General features: G+C 55.3%; 2 protein-coding genes across 2 annotated transcripts in view; one reads left to right on the top strand and one right to left on the bottom strand.

The window, feature by feature from the left end:
- Window positions 1–3,678, top strand: part of P2rx4 (purinergic receptor P2X 4) — a 12,429-nt gene extending 8,751 nt beyond the window's left edge. The window contains exons 9-12 of the mRNA XM_004635904.2: window positions 1,844–1,937; window positions 2,055–2,120; window positions 2,291–2,386; window positions 2,993–3,678. Of these exons, the coding sequence (XP_004635961.1) occupies window positions 1,844–1,937; window positions 2,055–2,120; window positions 2,291–2,386; window positions 2,993–3,019 (283 nt within the window). The 3' untranslated portion in view covers window positions 3,020–3,678. The remainder of the gene's footprint in view (window positions 1–1,843; window positions 1,938–2,054; window positions 2,121–2,290; window positions 2,387–2,992) is intronic.
- Window positions 3,679–6,342: 2,664 nt separating this feature from the next.
- Window positions 6,343–17,379, bottom strand: part of Camkk2 (calcium/calmodulin dependent protein kinase kinase 2) — a 43,547-nt gene continuing 32,510 nt past the window's right edge. Inside the window, exons 12-17 of the mRNA XM_023720673.1 lie at window positions 16,500–16,573; window positions 16,323–16,410; window positions 15,202–15,330; window positions 10,427–10,527; window positions 10,059–10,101; window positions 6,343–7,327 (exon numbers count right to left, since the gene is read on the bottom strand). Coding sequence (XP_023576441.1) covers window positions 7,154–7,327; window positions 10,059–10,101; window positions 10,427–10,527; window positions 15,202–15,330; window positions 16,323–16,410; window positions 16,500–16,573 — 609 coding nt within the window. The 3' untranslated portion in view covers window positions 6,343–7,153. The remainder of the gene's footprint in view (window positions 7,328–10,058; window positions 10,102–10,426; window positions 10,528–15,201; window positions 15,331–16,322; window positions 16,411–16,499; window positions 16,574–17,379) is intronic.

The following is a 17,379-nucleotide window of genomic DNA, read 5'->3' as shown; positions in this document are numbered from 1 at the left end:
AAGACCAGACTTACAGTGATCCTCCTGTTTTCAGCAGCCCAGCGCTGAGATTACAGGTGTGCGCCACCACACCCCGTTTCTGGGGCCTGCATGGTGCACCCTGGATTCCAGGGCCCACACGGCATGTGGTGCTTGGGGTTGAACTCTGGTCCCTGCACTTGCCTAAGCAGGTGCTTAGTCCACTGAGCTGTCTCGCCAGCCCTGCAGCACAGAATTTGAATTTACTTCTAGGAATGAAATTTGTGTCGCTCCATCTACACCATCACCTGGTTCTTACAGAATTCTTGAGTGCCTCCTGGCCTAACCGGGAACCCACAGCCACACGCCTGTGACTCAGGCCTGGACCCAAACAGGGTTAGAACCAGGCAGCCGCTGGCACAAGCCGGGGTCTCTGTGGTTCTCCCTGGCCAGTGGCCAGCTGTACTTTTATTCTGTGGCTGATTGAAAGTTCATTACTCTGCAACTCGCCCATTGAAGTTCAGAATTTGGGGCCGGGGAGATAGCTTGGTATCCTAAGTACCTGCCTGGCAAGTGCAGGGACCCGGGTTCAATCCCTGGTACCATATGCTGTACCAGCCCTGGAACTTGGGATGCACCATGAAGGCCCTAGAAGCAGGCGTGGTGGCACACACCTGTAATCCCAGTACTGGGGATGCTGAGACAGGAGGATCACTACAAGTCTAAGCTGCATAGCGAGACCCTGTAAATAAATAAAAGATCAAGGGCTGGGGAGATGGCTCAGTAGAATAAGCGCTTGCCTGACAAGCGCAAGGGCCTGAGTTCAATCCCTGGTTCTGCCAAAAATAAAAAATAATAAAATAAAAGATCAAAAAAATAATAAAGTACAGAGTTTGGTAGTTTTTTTTAAAATGTATCTTTTTTAAAATTTTATTTGTGTGTGTGTGTGTGTGTGTGTGTGGCCAGCTCAGCCCACCAGGGGGCGGGCTGGCTGGCATGTGGTGCTGGGGGATTGAACCGTGGTCCCTGTGCTTTGCTAAGCTTGTTCTAAGTAGGTGCTTTAGACCACTGAGCCATCTCACCAGCCCCCAAATGCAGGCTTTTTTTTGTGGGGGGGCTCCAGATTGCCTCAAGTATCTGGGAATCGGACCACCGCTCCCAGAGACTGACTGCTTCGTTTAAGCAGGCACTTAAACAACTGAGCTAATGGGCGGGCCCCCTATAGTTTATGTTTTTATAGTAATGGGGATTGAAGCCTCTGTACCAACCTACATTCCCGATTCTTTTTACCGTTTTTTATTTGGGACAGAGTCTTGTTTTGTTGTTCAGCTGGCCTTGAACTCACTATGCAATCCAATCTGCTCTGAACTTCGGTACAGTCCTCCTGCCTCAGCCTCCCAGGGTGCTGGGATTACAGGCATGAACCACTACTCTCAGCTGGATCTCGATTTTTAAATTTTATGTATTTATTTATTTTTGGCGGAACCGGGGATTGAACTCAGATCCTTGCGTTTGCCAGTCAAGCACTTATCCTACTGAGCCATCTCCCCGGCCCCCTAAATTTTATTTAAAAACAAAAGGTCAGAAGCTGATACTGCTTGTGGAGGCTTAGTCCCTGCCTGCTGGCCACAGCTACGTGTCCCTCACAGCAGTGGGGTCTCTTTATGAGGCAGGTGGCGCAGTTGTGGTGACAGGGCATTTGGTGCCCCAGGTTCAGCCTGAGCCATCTTGCAGGACACAGTGGTGATGGAGGGCGTCTCTGGGGTCCCTTAGGAATGAGCCACTGTCCCTGGCACCCAGGCCCTCACCGGGTACTGCCACAGCACCGCCGCCCCGGGCTGGCGTGGCCCTAGCTGTACACTCTAACCCACCACCTTCTCCACAGGTTCGCCAAGTACTACAGGGGCCTCAGCGGGCAGGAGCAGCGTACTCTCATCAAGGCCTATGGCATCCGCTTCGACGTCATCGTGTTCGGAAAGGTGGTTGGGCGCGCCACCCCGTGTCCCTTCTCACCCCGCCGGGCCGCTCCCTGCCTTGTATCAGCGGGCCCCGAGTGGCTCGGAACTCGGTTTTTCACCTTCTCCTGTTGCCTGCAGGCTGGGAAATTTGACATCATCCCCACCATGATCAACGTGGGCTCAGGGCTGGCGCTGCTGGGCGTGGTGAGTGCTTCACTCCTGGACTTTAGCCCCTCACCCTCCTTCCTGCGGGATTAGGCCCCTCGGGCCCCCAGAGCCCCAGTGAGGACCCTGTGCTTCCAGAGAAGGGGCCAGGTGGTCAGCGGGAGCCCAGAGCACCCCGTTCTTTCTTGCTTGCCCTGTGCTGACTGCAGGCCACAGTGCTGTGCGATGTCATTGTCCTCTACTGCATGAAGAAGAGATACTACTACCGGGAGAAAAAGTACAAGTTTGTGGAAGATTATGAGCAGGTAGGCGCTGCTGTGCTCCCAGCAGCCAGGATATCCGGGTGGCGCTTGTGCTAGGGCAGAGACCCCTCTGTCCTGGTGGCTGTGTGTTCATCCATCGCCCCAGCAGTCACACGCCACCCTGGGCATCCGCGCCATCTCTAGATCCCTGGTTCTTTACATGGACTCTCACTCTGAGCTGGCCACACTGGTGCACACCTATAATCCCAGTTACTTGGGAGGCTGAGGCAGGAGAATCCCAAGTTCTAGGTCACTGTCCTGGGCAACGTCTTCCCATGTCTCAAACTAAAATAAAAAAGGTCTGAGCTGTACTCAGTGGTAGAGCCTCTCTCTCCCTATCACGCAGGTAGCCAGGACCTGTCCCCAGTACTGGGGGGAGGGGGAGCTTCATTTTCATTAGTGACATCTTGAAGGGGTTCTAGTAACAGATGTTCTGCCCAAAGCTGTGCCCACGCAGCACTTGCATTCAGCTTCCGTAACAAGAGGGTTGGCCACATGTGAGACCTGCTCTATGGTGGGGTGAAGGGACCGGCCCGCTGCTCAGGAGAGCACCTGGCTCCCGCCTGCACCACAGTCCTGCACACACTCACCTGCTCATCCTTCTTTCAGGGCCTTTCTGGGGACACGGACCAGTGACACCTGTCCACACCGGGCTCCCATGGCCCTTCATGGATGCACAGGAAAGGAAGGAGAGAAATGGCTACTCTGTCTCCCAAAAATGTTCTGGATTTGGGCTCAGTCTCCACAAGGACCCAGGGTAGCCCAGCAGCTGCTGTGTTCTGTGCAGGGGTCCCTTTGCCCCTGGCACAGTGGTCATGTGGTTGTTAGCTGGGCCACCTCTTCAGGGTGTTGCAGGGAGTGGCCAGCCCGAGGCAGCAGCGACACTGCTGCGGCTCACAGGGCTGGGTCTCCTCTGGAGCCCGTCTCCAGTCCTCGGGACAGGTCCAAGCCTCTGACCCACAGCAACCCAGTTCAAGCACCTTGTAAGGAAAGGGAACCCAGGTGTGGTGGTGCCCGCCTAATCCCAGCCCTCAGGAGGCTGATGCAAGAGGATCTCTGAGAGTCCCAGGCCAACCTGGATGAAACAGACCTTGTCTCAAAAACTAGAAGGAAGGAAAGGAAGATCTCTCCAGTGTGGCTGCCAGACTTGTAGCAGGCCTGAGCTGCTGCTCCTTCTAAACCCCAAGCAGAGACACTTTCCTTCCCGACTTGAGCCGGGGACAGAATTTCTGTTTTGAGGGCAGCTATGTTGAGATACACTAGGGGCCAAACATTAAACAAAAGACTTTTCTTAACCTCATCTGTGTCATCTCATGTGTTCTAGGACTTGCCTTCCCTCTATGCAAGTTATCAACTATCAGTGCCAGGCATGGTAATCCCAGCACCCAGGAGGCTGAGGCAGGAGGGTCACTGGGAGTGGGCGACAAAATGAGAAAAGGAGATAGGGATATAACTCAGCGGCATAGCACCTGCCTGGCAAGCACAAGGCCTGAGTTCTATTCCCAGTACCCTCCCCCCGACACACATACAAAATAAAAATTAAAAGGAGGGAAAGGAAAAGAAGACAGTAAATGTTCCAACATAGGGAGCCCTGGGCCTCTGTCCCAGAGCAGCTCCCAGGTACCTGAGGAGTGGCCAGGACACTCAGGCTTGGAAGCTCTGCTGACAAAGCCCAGCTCTTGGGGAGCTGCCTGAGCTTCCGGAACCGGGGATTGAACTCGGGCCCTTGCACTTGCCAGGCAAGCGCTCATTCTACCCATATCTCCCCAGCCCCCTGCCTGAGCTTTAATGCCCAGGTGAGATGACATTCTCCAGAGGTGGAAGGTCACACAGGAGCTTGGCCCTCAGGCGGGCTCGCCTTCCCAATGTGCCAGGCAAGGTACCCGGGAATGGGTCTACACAGGGCCCAGCACACATTCTGCCCGGTGTGGGTGACACCAAGCAGCGACAGCAAGAAAGGCCCTCATCAGGACCGCTGACTGCACCGGCTTCACCTGGGACACCCGACCCGCCGTCCACCCGAGGACGGCAAACGGACACTGGGACCCACGACGCTAGACGCCAACGCTACGCCCACGAGCGCAGGGCTGCACCATTTTGCTGTTTATTTCAAGTTTACAGAGCAGCTTAATCGCCTGTGGAAAACCATCAGGGGCTTGTCTTTCTCGTAGGTTCCTGTACGCAGAAGTGATAAATACACAGTATTTAACTCTGTACACCTGATAAAAGGAAATGCATAGTAGAAAGGATCGGGGCAGAACAGAAGCATTACGGGGCTTCGGATAGATCACAGGATAGAAAAGGCAACAGTCCCACAAAACTGGAGGAAAGACGGGAGCCAACGAGCTTGAGACTGTCCCTAGCACCTTGGGAACTGGTGGGCGTCCCAGCCCCACAGCGGCGCTCGGCCCCTCTGATGGGAGAGCCGTGCGTGCGCCGGGCCTGCTGCCTGCGCAGGCCTCGCCCGGAGGCCTCGCTTCGGTGGCGGGTGGCGGTGTCTGCAGTCCCAGGTGCCAACAGGGTGCTCGGTAGGGTTTCTGTGGGTGCTGGCGACCTGTGGGTGGACTGGCAGGCGGAAAGGGCGGAGGAGCAGAGCGGGGAAGGTGCGTGCTTCCCCGGGCCACGCCCACCACGTGGGTCCCGCAGAAGGACCACCCGGGCGGACCCCTGGGCACCCTTTCTGCCCAATCAGAAAAGCCACTGCCGGGAGCTTTGCCCTTCCCGGCAGCGCCGGCCTTTTGCGCTCCAGAAGGGCTGGCTCTAACGCTTTAGCTACAGCTGTGCCTGCCTAGCCTTTCCATGGGGCCGGCCGTTCCTTTCCTCAGCTTCCTTCCGTGTTTGTTTAAAAAAGTTACTGATGTGGACCTCCCCCAACCGACCCGCCCCAACGGCTGGGAGCCTCGAGGTCGCGGGTGTCCCCCATGCCGTCCTGGATGGCACTGCCCGGCTCGGCCACGTAAACGCCAGAGTTCGGCAGCACCCTGCACTCCCTGCCCCTCAGGGCGGCCGAGCGGGCCGCAGCCCGCACACAGAGGCTGGGCCTAAGGAACGTTGGCTTTCACCACAAGGTGCTTACTGCAAACCACCCAAGCCCCACTTGTACCGGACGGGTGGAACTGCTGGATCATAGCCCCATAAATTTAAACAGGGAAGGCGAGAGGAAGCACTAGGTTACAAAGACAAAAGCAAGAAGGCAAAGCAACCTTCCCCAGACCCCGGTCTTCGCGCTTCAGAACCAACATGCCCTAATTCTAACTGCTTGTGTGACAGCAAGAAAGGTCAAAGGTCTAAACTAGTCAAGAGCTGAGGACAATTTATGGAAGCCAACAATATCTGGGCCCTGTAAATGGCTGAACAGGGGCACAAGCCTTAGAAACTGGCAAGTCCTCCGAGCCCAGGTCCAGACCCCCCAGAGCGCTGGGAGTGAGGCCACAATCCACCAGGGGTCTCTCAAGGGCAGCTCTGGGTGAAGCCGCACCCAAACCTCCAGGAGACTCCCTGTGGAATTTCCTAGGTGGAAGTCAGAAGAATCAACCCGTTCTTTCTGGACTTCTGGCTACAGAAGGAACCACCAGTGCCAACCCCTGTCCCTTGTGACCTGAGGAGTGCTCTGGGTTTCGACAGTGATCCCTAAAAGGGCATTCTAACATCATCATGTGGCTCCCGCCAAATTCACGGACAGAGGACCGTCCTTAGTATCTCAGCCAAGGAGGAGTATCTTCCAGGAGGCACACCAGAACCTGGGGAGTGTCTCCTTGCCTGCAAGCCAGCCAGCGCTTAGGATGCAGATGGAATCAGCAGTCTCTAGGATACACAGGGTACAGACAGGCCGCGGGGGTTTCCCGGCTCGGTCTCCCTAACTTGGCGGAAGCCTGGAAGCTCTAGTAACTTCTGAACTTTCCCGAGTTCAGTCTAGTTCAGAGAATTGAAAATGGTTTTTTTTTTCTTGTTTTGTTCTGTTTTTTTGGTGACTCTTAAGCCATGTAATGCACATGGAAGTGTAGGATTTCACCCTGAAGTTGTTTTTTTTTGTTTTTGTTTTTGTTTTTTAACTGAACAGAGATATACTAACTAGTGCTTGGCCAGCAACCTCAGGAACCCTATGTGAACAGGTGATGTCCTCCAAGCACAGCTGCCAAGTGCTTTTCTAGGGTAGGAAAATTCCCTTTGAGAAGCAATTAAATGTCAAGCCCTTTCGGTTTTCCTGACTACATTCTACCCATAAAAAATTTAAGTCCTTGCAAATTCAGTTGCATCCAAGCTGCCTGCAGCTGTGAGCACGGCCTGGCCCTCATGGGCTCCAAAGGGCCCACGAGGGCTGTGGTGACCCAAGCTTTCTTTTCCCTGCCAGTTGCAGGGCTGCCCTCCGTGGCCCCCCAGAGCGCTCTGCTCATCTCTGTATGTTAAACTTCACACACGTTCACTTGGATCATCTGACACAGTTCTGAATTCATGATAAAGGGTTTTTGGCATAAAAATGTTTTAAAAAGCAACTGTCCCAGAATGCACATGGGTTTGGATCCACAGCTCCTCACACCCACCAGCCCGGCCAGCGGGTGGCCGAGGTCGACGTCACAGAGTCAAGTCCTTTTTCTTTGTCTCCTTTAAGACAACAAAGGAAAAAAAAAAAAAAAGCAAAGAACCAGAGATGGCGGCCAAGGCTTTACACGCGTGCTCGGTTTCCGTAGGACATGCTGCTATGGAAACACGGTGCAGCAGCCCGAGCTGCAGGGCCTCGTGGCCGGCATGCGAGGTCAGCAGTCCAGGTGGCTACTCCGGCTCCATCGCCTCCTCAGGCGGCCGGTGCATGCAGGCGGGGGAGCCGGTGGCCGCAGCCCCCCAGCTCTCAGCGCAGGGCCCACCTTTCACAAGAGCACTTCCTCCTCCTCCTCCCCCACGGGGGCCGGGTCGGGACCCCGCAGGCTGTCTTCGCTGCTTTGCTTCCTGCTCATCGAACAGAAAACCAGCGTTAAGGCTTGCAGAAAGGACACCAGGGCCCAGACCCGTCTCCCGCTGTGGGCAGCCTGCTCCGGGGTGCGCCCACAGCGCCGCCCAGGACATGCCCGCCTTCCCTGGTACCTTCAGATGCTCTCCCTTTTTCTCATGCCTGCGTGACTTCTTCCAAGAAGACTACACTTGCCCTGTCAATGAGAATCTGCTGCGCACTGCTGCAACTAATGCACCTACATGAGGCAGGCAGAGCTAGAGTCTGGGCTCCCCTCCCCCTTTAGGCTGTGAGCCCCTGCAGGGCGGGAGTGTGAGGCCTCCCTTTAGTGTCCTCTGAGCTCTGGGAGGCAGTGGAAAGGCGTTCCCAGTTTACTGTGACACCAGTGACCTCCCGGAACCAGCCCGGCCCTGCTCAGGAAAAGCCCTCAGGGGATGAAAAGCAGGAAGATGAATCTCTCTGGCCCTGAAGGGCCTCTCCTGTCACTGCTTGGTGTGACAGCTGCGGCTGGGGTTCAGGCAGTGGGCAGGGATCTCAAAGGAGGGACCTGAGCCCCTGCCCAGCCTCAAGCAGTCTGTCTAAGTAAGGAGGGGATCCAGACCTGTCACCCAGCTACAGACCACTGCTCCCAACCACAACCTGTACGTCCGTGGCCCTGTTCTGGGGCAGGGGAATCAAAGTGTATGTGTGACCCTAGGAAGAAACCCCTTTGCCTGAAAATCACATTCACTGTCTGCTGTTCCTGATGACAAATACAGGTAAAGGCCTCAAGGAGGAGAGGGCTGTGCAGACACCAGGGCAGGGGTGGCCTTGCCACAGACAGCAGCCTTGGGGTTGAGGACCCCGGCACTGACCACGCTTTCTGGGCTCCTGGACCAGGCATCCCCCCTGGGCCGCAGACAGGTAACCCCAGGGTTGCTGGGTCTACAGGTCTTACAATTTTGACCTCATGGAAATAAGAAAGAAACACAATAGACAGGCACCGGCAGGGAGGCAGCCCCAGCTCTGGCAGCCCAACAGGAGTAAAGAAGGGCAACCTCCCTCCTGGACCAGGTAAAGGCAAGCGTACACGTCCCTCACTGTCCCTCAGGCAGCCCCTGCCTAGTCATCACCAATGAGACGGGGTTGGGAGGGACCGGGTGGCTTTTGGAGGCTGCTGCAGCCTATGCCCAACTGCCACTACTGGGAGGCTGGTGAGATAGCTCAGTGGTCTAAAGCACCTACTTAGAACAAGCTTGGCAAAGCACCAGGGACTGTGGTTCAAACCCCCAGCACCACATGCCAGCCAGCCCCACCCCCTGGTGGGCTGAGCTGGCCACACACACACACACACACACACACAAATAAATAAATAAATATTTTTGTAAAAAAATTGCCACTACTGGCGGCTTCCTGCTCTGCTTCAGAGAGCAGAGCTTCTCCCCAAAGCACGAACAGCTCCTAGATAACCAGATCAGCCTCTGGTTCCTAGAGGCAGGCGGCTAAGGGATGTCCTCTCTTAAGGCAACTCCTAATGGATACAAATGGCTCCACCTGTACACACATGTTCAGCACAGCATTATTCATTTGGGACAGGCAGAAGTGGAAGAACAGATACGGGGATCAACAAGGCGTGGCCCACCCGTTCAAGGGTCATAAGAAGGGAGCGCTGCTCCATGTAGCAGCGGGCTATGGGTAAATCTTGCAACAGGACGCTTAGTGAGACAAGCCAGCCACGCAAGGCATGTACTTAGTGGCTCCATTTACAGGCAATGTCCAGAATGGGGAAATCCATGGAAAACTGAAACTCGGAGAGCGGCTTCTAGGGAACAGGGGGGCTGGGTAGGGACAGCTCAGAGAGGCAGGGCTTCTGCTTGGGCTGATGAAACTGTTCTAAAGTTGATTGTACTGCAGGCTGCAGAACTCAACATTAAAAGCCACTGAATCGTGCACTAAACAGGTGTACTCTATAGTAGGTAAATTCTCTCTCAGTACAGTTAGTGGAGGATACTAGGGACGAACCCAGGGCCTCAGGCATGTTGGGCAATTGCTCCACCACTGAGCTGTACCACCAGCTCTCCAGACAGCTTTTAAAAATTCTCTTTATTTATTTTGTATTTTGTTTTTTTGTTTGTGGCCTGAAGATTCCTTGAGGGCATTTCTGGTTTGGTGTATCTGGGTTTGAACCACAGCATATTGAGCATGAGTGCTTTGTTTAAGCAGGCACTTAAACAACTGAGCTAATGAGCAGGCCCCTATTTTGTATGTTTGAGACAAGAGCTCACTATGTAGTTCAGGCTGACCTTGAACCCACAGCCATATTCCTACCTCAGCCTCCCCAGGGCTGGGATTACAGGTAGAGCCACCAGCCCGGGCCAATAATGGTGTTTTTAACAGCAGAAGTGACTGCTTGGAGCTCCCAGCTCACTTTTTAGGTCTGAATGTAGGTGGGTGCTGGGGAGCCCCTGGGAAGAGACACAGGGCGCATAGGCCTGCGCACAGGCTCCAGCGCCTCCATCGTGCACCGAGGGCGCGGCACTGGGGTTTGAAGCCCTGGGTGAGCTCACAGGCATTCCGGGTGGAGCGCCATGCACCGCAGCCCCGGCCCACATGCATGGCCGCACCGGCAAGCCCCCGGCGCACCTGGTTTCCACCAGGCCTGGAGGCAGCCGGGGGCGCTGGGCGGAGTCCCGCGCTCTGCAGCGCCCGCCCCCAGCCACGGCAGAGGCTAGCACAGGCAGCAGGCGTTACCTTGGGCTCAGACAGGGGCTCCCACTCCCTGGGTGGTTTTTTGCTGGAATTGCCAGAGGGAAAAGGGAAGTGAGAAAGGACCCTTAGGATCCGTGGGGTGCCCACCCCTCCCGAGGACAGCAGACCCCAACTCTCGCTTCAGAGCTGCTGCTCGAGGCCCCATTACTAACGTGGCACCACACAGAACGTCAAAGTCCCCGCGGCACCCTGGCTTCCTGGCTTCAGGGACCCAGACGAAAGCCTGGCAGAGCCAGCAAGACTGGAGTGCAGGCCACCTGCCCCATGAAGTGGGGAAGCCTGAGCCCGGGACCACCGATTTCCTGTGTGCCCAGCGATTGTCAGCACCAGAGAGCGCAGGGGACACTCACGTGAGCAGGTTCCCAGGGGCTGAGAGTGAGCGCTCCTCCCTCCGGCTGCCTTCAAAGGGGTTCCCAAAGGAGCGCTTCCGGATCATGGTCTTCACCAAGATCTGTGGGACAGAGGAGGTGGCAGGTGACTGCTGGGCCACGTGGGCACCTGACGTCCTCCTCCCACCCCCACCCCCACCAGCTCCCAGGGCGCAGGGCCTGGTGGGAAAGTGTGCTGGCAGCCGCTTCTGATCCGAGACCCGGGGCCAGAGCCATCCCGGGTCTGCGGCCTGTCCCCTGCTCCCAGATGCTAACTTGAAGCACAAGCTCTGGTCTGACATTCAAGGCCTCACATAACCAAGGCCCAGGACAGCGGCCCGCATGTCCCTGGTCATACCTGCCACCACATGTCGCCTGTGGGCCGCTCCTAGATGGACCCTCCCTGGCAGCCATCTGTTTTCAAGGCCTGGCAGCTCCTTTCACTGAAAGCTGCTGAAACCACTCCACCCCAAGAAGGAGCGGGCTCCTGCTTCTCCATGATTCACACGGAGGGAGGCTGCTTTTTAACACTGTGAGAACACTTGCATCCCATAAATTCACCCTCTCGAGAGATGGCTACCCCTCCGCAGAGCAGAACTCGCTTTCCACAGCCCGGTGAGGCTACCAAATCCTGATGCACCATGGTTCAGCGTCCCCATCATCTCCTGCGGTCTTCATATCCCCTGAGGATTGCTGTGCCAGACACAGCGCTATGCTATGCTGCTAGGGACTGTGGCAGAAGTCTGTACACATCCTACAGAGGTGCAGTTTTGTTTTTCCCAAGGTTTTTTTTTTTGTTTTTTTTTTTTTCATCTGCAATTGGTTGAATGCATAGATGTGGAACTCACGGATATGGAGCCAACCGCTTACAACTCTGTTTTGTGGTGCACCCACCATTATCTAAATTTAGAAAGTTACATTACCCCAAAGAGACCTCGTACCTATTGGCAGTCTCTCCTCACTCTCTGGAAACAGTAATCTTTCTGCCTGTAGAGATTTACCTAATCTGGACATTTTCTACAATAGAACCCTACAACTGGTGGCCTTTCGTGTCTGGGGTCTTTCAATTCCTGTTTCCAAGATTCACTCCCAGGGCAATGTGTGCCAGGGCTCCATTCACACGCACAGCCCAGTAACAGTTCTGTATGGCTGGGCACGCTGTGCCTCACCACCACCTGTTGGCACATGCTTGCTTGCGTCCAGTTTTGGGGAGATAGGAATACTGCTGCTATAAGGACTCACACTCAGATTTCTGTGGGAACACATTTTCTACCCAAAATGATCTCATTTCTCTTGGATATATACTAGGAGCAGAATTTCTGGGTCTTACAATAACTAACGTTCTGAGGAACTACCAGACTGTTTCCTGAGACATCATGTATCTATCTGCCCAGCAGCACACGCTCCGTGCAATGGCTTGTGTCCAGACCCGGCCCCCAAGCCTTGCGTGCTCATGGCTGCGGCTTTTTCATAGGTGGCTGGATCTAGAGCGTGTGACGCTGGGATTGATTCACGGTGCCATACTAGGATCAGGGCACTAGGACTAAGGGGGTGAGTGCTGCCCACGCTAAGTAGCCTGCATAAGACTATAAGATAAGTAAGGGATAGGAAGTGCTGTATGTGACCCTGTGGCCCTGCTACCTTCACCCGCCATGGACCATTTCTCCTCTGAGATGCCACCCTGCCCTGGAGCCAGCGGATAAGGGGCTGAAACCTCCGAACTGTGAGCTGTGGGAACCTTTGCTCCCTTAACTTTGGGCAGCAAGTGTTTTGTCTCAGCAACAAGAAAAGTGACTAAGAAGAGTGTAACTTTGAAGGAGTGACTGCATTACTATAAGAGGCTGGGAAACACTCCAGGTGCTGAGCACAGGCAGTGCAAGGGCTGGTGTGGGATATGCGGCCCACAGCTTTAGAATTTCTTCCAAATCTGAAGGGCACCAGGATCTGGCCCTCCTCACTGCTGGGGTGGAAACCTTACATGCCCCTGCCTCTTCCTCTACCTGGCAGAACCCAGCTTGGCTGGGAAGCAAGTCTGAGGCATGCGCCTCCACCCATCACCCACTGCTTAGCGTCCTGGCTCTGCCACCTCCTTCCTCCAACATGTTCCTTACCCTTTCTGCAACCTAAGTCTGATCCCCTCACCCCAAGGGCTGTGGGACTCAGCCTACTGCCAGCCAGGGAGCACTGGAAAGTTCTGGAGCAAAGGAAGAAACTATCACACCCCTGAATTCTGGGAAGACGTGTCAGAGGAAGCAGGCCTGAGAAGTCAGCCGCAGGCCCTCACCCCATCTTCCACTAGAGCACACAGCCTCCTCGTGGGGTTTCATGGAATGGCTGGGCTTCTGATTTTTTTAAGGGTTCACTGTTAAGAAAAAAAAACATTCCCTGACAAGCGCAAGGGCCTGAGTTCAATCCCCAGTTCCACTAAATAAATGAATAAATAAATAAATAAATAATAAAAAGCACTAATCCACTTAAATTTCCACTAACTGAATAGATATGAGGCCTATCGATACGCTGGATATAAAGGAATAGAGTGGGGGACCCAGGCTACATGATGAACACTAGTACACCATGCTAAGCGAAAGAGGGCAGACACAAAGGCCACCCCATCATGATTCTACCAATAGAAGTGTTCAGAACAAGAAGCCTGTAGAGACAGAAGACAGAGAAAACAGGAAAGTGAGCATTCACAAGCAAGAGGTGGTTTTTAGCTTCTTCCTTTTCTTGTTTTTCTTTTCGTGTGTGTGTGTGTGTGTGTGTGTGTGTGTGTGTGTGTGTGTGGTGTACAGTACTGGGCATTAAAGTCAGTTGTTGCACTGAGCCACTTCAGCCTACAATTTGATTTTTTTTTTTTTTTTTCAGAACTGGGGATTGAATTCAGGCCCTTGCACTTGCCAGGGAAGTGCTTATTCCACTGAGCCATCTCCCTGGCCCCAAAACCATACACTTTTTTTTTTTGGCAGAACCGGGGACTGAACTCAGGCCCTTGCATTTGCCAGGGAAGTGCTTATTCCACTGAGCCATTTCCCCAGCCCCCAGCCTACAATTTGAGACAAGATCTCCCCAAGTCACTAAGCTGCCCAAACCAGCAGTCTTCCTGCTTCAGCCTCCACTGCACTAACAAGAGGTTTCTCTTGAGGGGAGGAAAACGTCGGAGAATCATCAAGGCCATAACTGCAAATCACGACTGTCCTAAATACCACGGGAGTCCGCCAAGCGGCTCATTCCAGGGTGCCAGAATTCGAGCACCATAAACAGAGGAAAAGCGCCACCTGGAGACAGGAGGCTGTGCCTGCACCAGGCAGCCTCTCAGCAGCCAGCTCTCAGCAGGGCAAAGGCCCTCAGGTCCTGTGTCACCCCAGCCCCCGCCCTGTGCTCTTGCATGCTGTCCCCTGGACGTGCCCCCCCCCGACACCTGGTCCCCTCTCTGCTGGGTGTACCTTTTTTCCAAGGATGGGAGCCCCCGAGAACTGGTCCCGTCCTAACACTGGATGGGGCTCAGCAAGTCTCTGCTGCAGACAAACTCACTGAACCCACAGAGGGGGGCTGAACCTCATCAGTCCCTCTAGGGCCCACAGCCCAGCACCCACACAGCCCTCCCAGCCCCAACCATGCTGTATGACAACCCTGAAGAAACTTCCCATTCTGCTTCAAGATTTAAGTCTGAGCTGCACCTCCCTCCCCCACCTCCCCTGCCTCAGCAGTCTTGGTTTTCTGGAAGCTTGTAGCTGGCCCAGCTCCATCCCATCGCAGGACACTGCCTATGCTGCCCCTCTGTGAGCCAACTGATGCCCTACTACTCCCCCGGGGCACAGGGCCTCATGCCAGGAAGGCATCCCAGCCACGTGCCTGCCCAAAGCCCCCACTGTGTTCAAATGTTTCAAAATGACAAATGCCATCCCATTTCCCCAAGAAACTGCAGGGGAGGGGACTGAGTCCAAGGGACCGGAGTGGGCACAGAACGTGACATCCGTGCTGCTCCCACCTCAGGTGCAGGGCAGGGCAGGAGCATCTGTTGTGGTAAAGGTCATGTAGAGGCCCCAGGAGAGGAAGAGGCCTGCATCAGTGCTCACCACGGAGCTTTGGTTTTGGAAGAGAGAACAGTGCGCAAAGCAGAAGGGAGAGGCACAAAGCAGGAAGGGAAGGGGCCAGCATCTAGGCTCCCCAAGTCCCCTTGAGGGAGGCTGCTGTCCTTGCAGGCTCTTTTGGGTCTCCCTGGAGGCCAGGGCCCACCTGCCTGGCCCTGTGGCTGGCCCTGGCCAAATGCAAGCTAGGCCTTAAATGTGACCGTGGGGGGCAGCTTTCTGGACCCCGTTCCTGAGCTCCCTCCTGGAAGCAGGCACCCTCTTAGCAAATCCTACAGTTTCCAAGTTCAGGCCTGATTCTCCACATTCTGGTTCCTTCTCCCTGGATCAGGATCCAAACTCAAGGCCAAACAGGTATCCCAGTGGCTCCCAAAGAAAAGCTCACCCTCAGCAGTTGGAAAAGCCCACCTTGCTTCCAGGGGCAGTGCCTGCCCAGCTGTTGATGGCCCCTGTGGCAGGCATGACACAGTGCCATCTGCTCGTGGCCTCGGCTCGGCCCCCGCCCCTCCTGCCTGGATGCTCTTCCTGGCCCTGCTCTGGAAGCAGGGATTCCAGAGGGGCACCATGGGCCTCTCCGGCCTCTCAGGCACCTGTGTGCTCCTCACGTATCTGCTCTTGCTAGGCCACCTCAGACTCTCTGTCCCTGCTCTCAGAATCATCCCGCCTTACCACAGTTGCCAAGCTGGGGATGTGTTTGACCGAATTCTCGACTTCCTCTTCGGTCACCTCGACCAGAGTGCAGTTCTCATCCTCTGATGGTAATGGCTCGGCCCCGTGCCTCGTGACCCAGGGGTGCAGCTTCAATGAAGGACAGGAGGGGTGAGGGGCAGGCACAGCTAGCTCCTAGGGGCACGCAGAAGGGAGCGGCAGGACCAGTGGCCGGGCATGCAGAAAGCAGGTGGCCAGGCAGAGGGGGTGCGAGGGACAGAGGTGGGGAGCAGCCAGAGTCAGAACAGAAGGAGCAGGGGCCTGAGATGTGCATGGCTGGGTTCTCCACTGGCCCAGGTTGTGGCAGAAGTGACCACAACTTGGCATCAGCCTTGCTCGGCTGTCCAAGGGGCACCTATCGCTCCTTAGCAACTCCCCCTGACACCCAGAAGGCTCAGCTCAGACAGGTGACATTTTCCCCATGTCAGATGAGACACAGCAGCCTAGGGACACAGTGAGACCAGCAGGAAGGACACAATCAGGAGAGGACCCAGGCTAGCACCTGCCCACCTTCCCCTGGGTCTAGGTCCCCACTGTGGGTGAGGCCTCCCTTCCAGTGCCTCGGAGGACCCTGAGTTCCTTTGAGATTCCTCAAGGAGCCGCACCTGTGCGAGCGGCACTGGGGACAGGGACAGAGGTCTCTCCAAAAAATACTTTCTGCAACAAGATGGCACCCAGAAGGTTGGGGGACTGAGGGGTTCTGCTTCCTCCCATGCTCACTGCGTTTCCTCAGGGGCCCACAGCTCTGACAAAGGTCAAGGAAAAGACCCGTCTGTGGAGCACAGAGACCCCAGCCAGCTGGCCTGCAGAGTGGACACCAATAGCTCAAGCCCACCAGAGCATGTGAGGGCTGCAAGTGACTTGTAGGTTGTGCTCTGCCTGCCAGGAGATGCAACCTCAAATCCTCTTCCCCACCCCTCAGGGCCCCAGCAGTCCAGAGGCCCCAGGACATGGAGGGCAGCAGTGTATACCATGGACCAGGACAGGGCTTGGCTGAGGTGGGTCCAACCAAACAATCCCAAGCACAGGATGCAGGCAAACCTCAGGCTCAGTGTCTGCAGCCAACAGCAGCCCCCAGGTACCTTGATTTCTGGCACCACGATCCTTGACTCAGGGTTCTTGTCCAACATACGGGTGATCAGGTCTTTTAAGTCCTCAGCTATATCAGGCCTGGAGGTAGGAGACACAGCATAAGAGGGAGACAGGATGCCAGGACCTACTCAGGCAGAGAGGTGACAGCATGGGTGGACAATACTCACTGGTCTGGGAATTCCAGGGCCTGACTCTTGATCTTACTGTGCAAGCACATGATCCGCTCATCCATGAATGGGCACTGGGAAGACAGAGGAGCAGTGGCCACTGGCTGCCATATCACAGGCCACTGTGCTGCGCCCCTCCACATGGGCTATAGCAGAGATGTGGGCAACCCTAGCCCCATCTGGAAGGGAGTGGGTCCCATCTCTCAAAGTTCCAGAAGGACCAGGAAGGTTCTAGAAGGGCTGGAACCCTTCCCAGTAATAACACTGTAAACTGCTATTTACGAAAAGCAAACACCCTCCTTCACCCATCTTCCAGAGACCAACAAAAATACTGAGGTCACCACCCAGGAGGGCAGTGACGCCAAGAGCTTAGCCTGACCCAGGCTCCACATTGAGGCTTTCTGCAACCAATGTCTCACCCCAGCTACTCCCCAACAACAATCCTACCCAAGTGGGCAAGGCTTACTCTCTCTGACATGCAGCTGTTTGACCAAAGCTTCCTCCGGGAAGGCTTCCCAGAGCCACATGGGAGCCCATCCTTGCCCCCACGTCACTGAGCATTGCGGCAATGGCTGTGGCGCCCCTGTGGACAGGGTCTCCCCCAAAACTGCTTGTCCCTGACACTGTGTCTGTCTGCTGAGTGTTCAACTCCTCCTCTGGAACATCTGCTCCGGGAAGGCAGGAATTTGTTTCTGCTTCCTCTCTGTGGATTTCCCAGAGTCTAGAAATATTCCTAACATACAGAGGGGTCGGGAGATAGCTGATGAACTGATGACAGCGTGAATTCTCTCTGTGTGTCCTCTCAGAAGCCTTAAGAACAGCATGCGAAGTGCTCGGGAGCAGGAGCGTGGCTCTGCGGTAGAGGAGTGCCTCTTAGCAT

The sequence above is a fragment of the Octodon degus genome, unplaced genomic scaffold, assembly GCF_000260255.1.
Source record: "Octodon degus isolate 3935 unplaced genomic scaffold, OctDeg1.0 scaffold00076, whole genome shotgun sequence".
Taxonomy (NCBI): domain Eukaryota; kingdom Metazoa; phylum Chordata; class Mammalia; order Rodentia; family Octodontidae; genus Octodon; species Octodon degus.
This window is presented reverse-complemented; position numbering and strand designations above follow the sequence as displayed.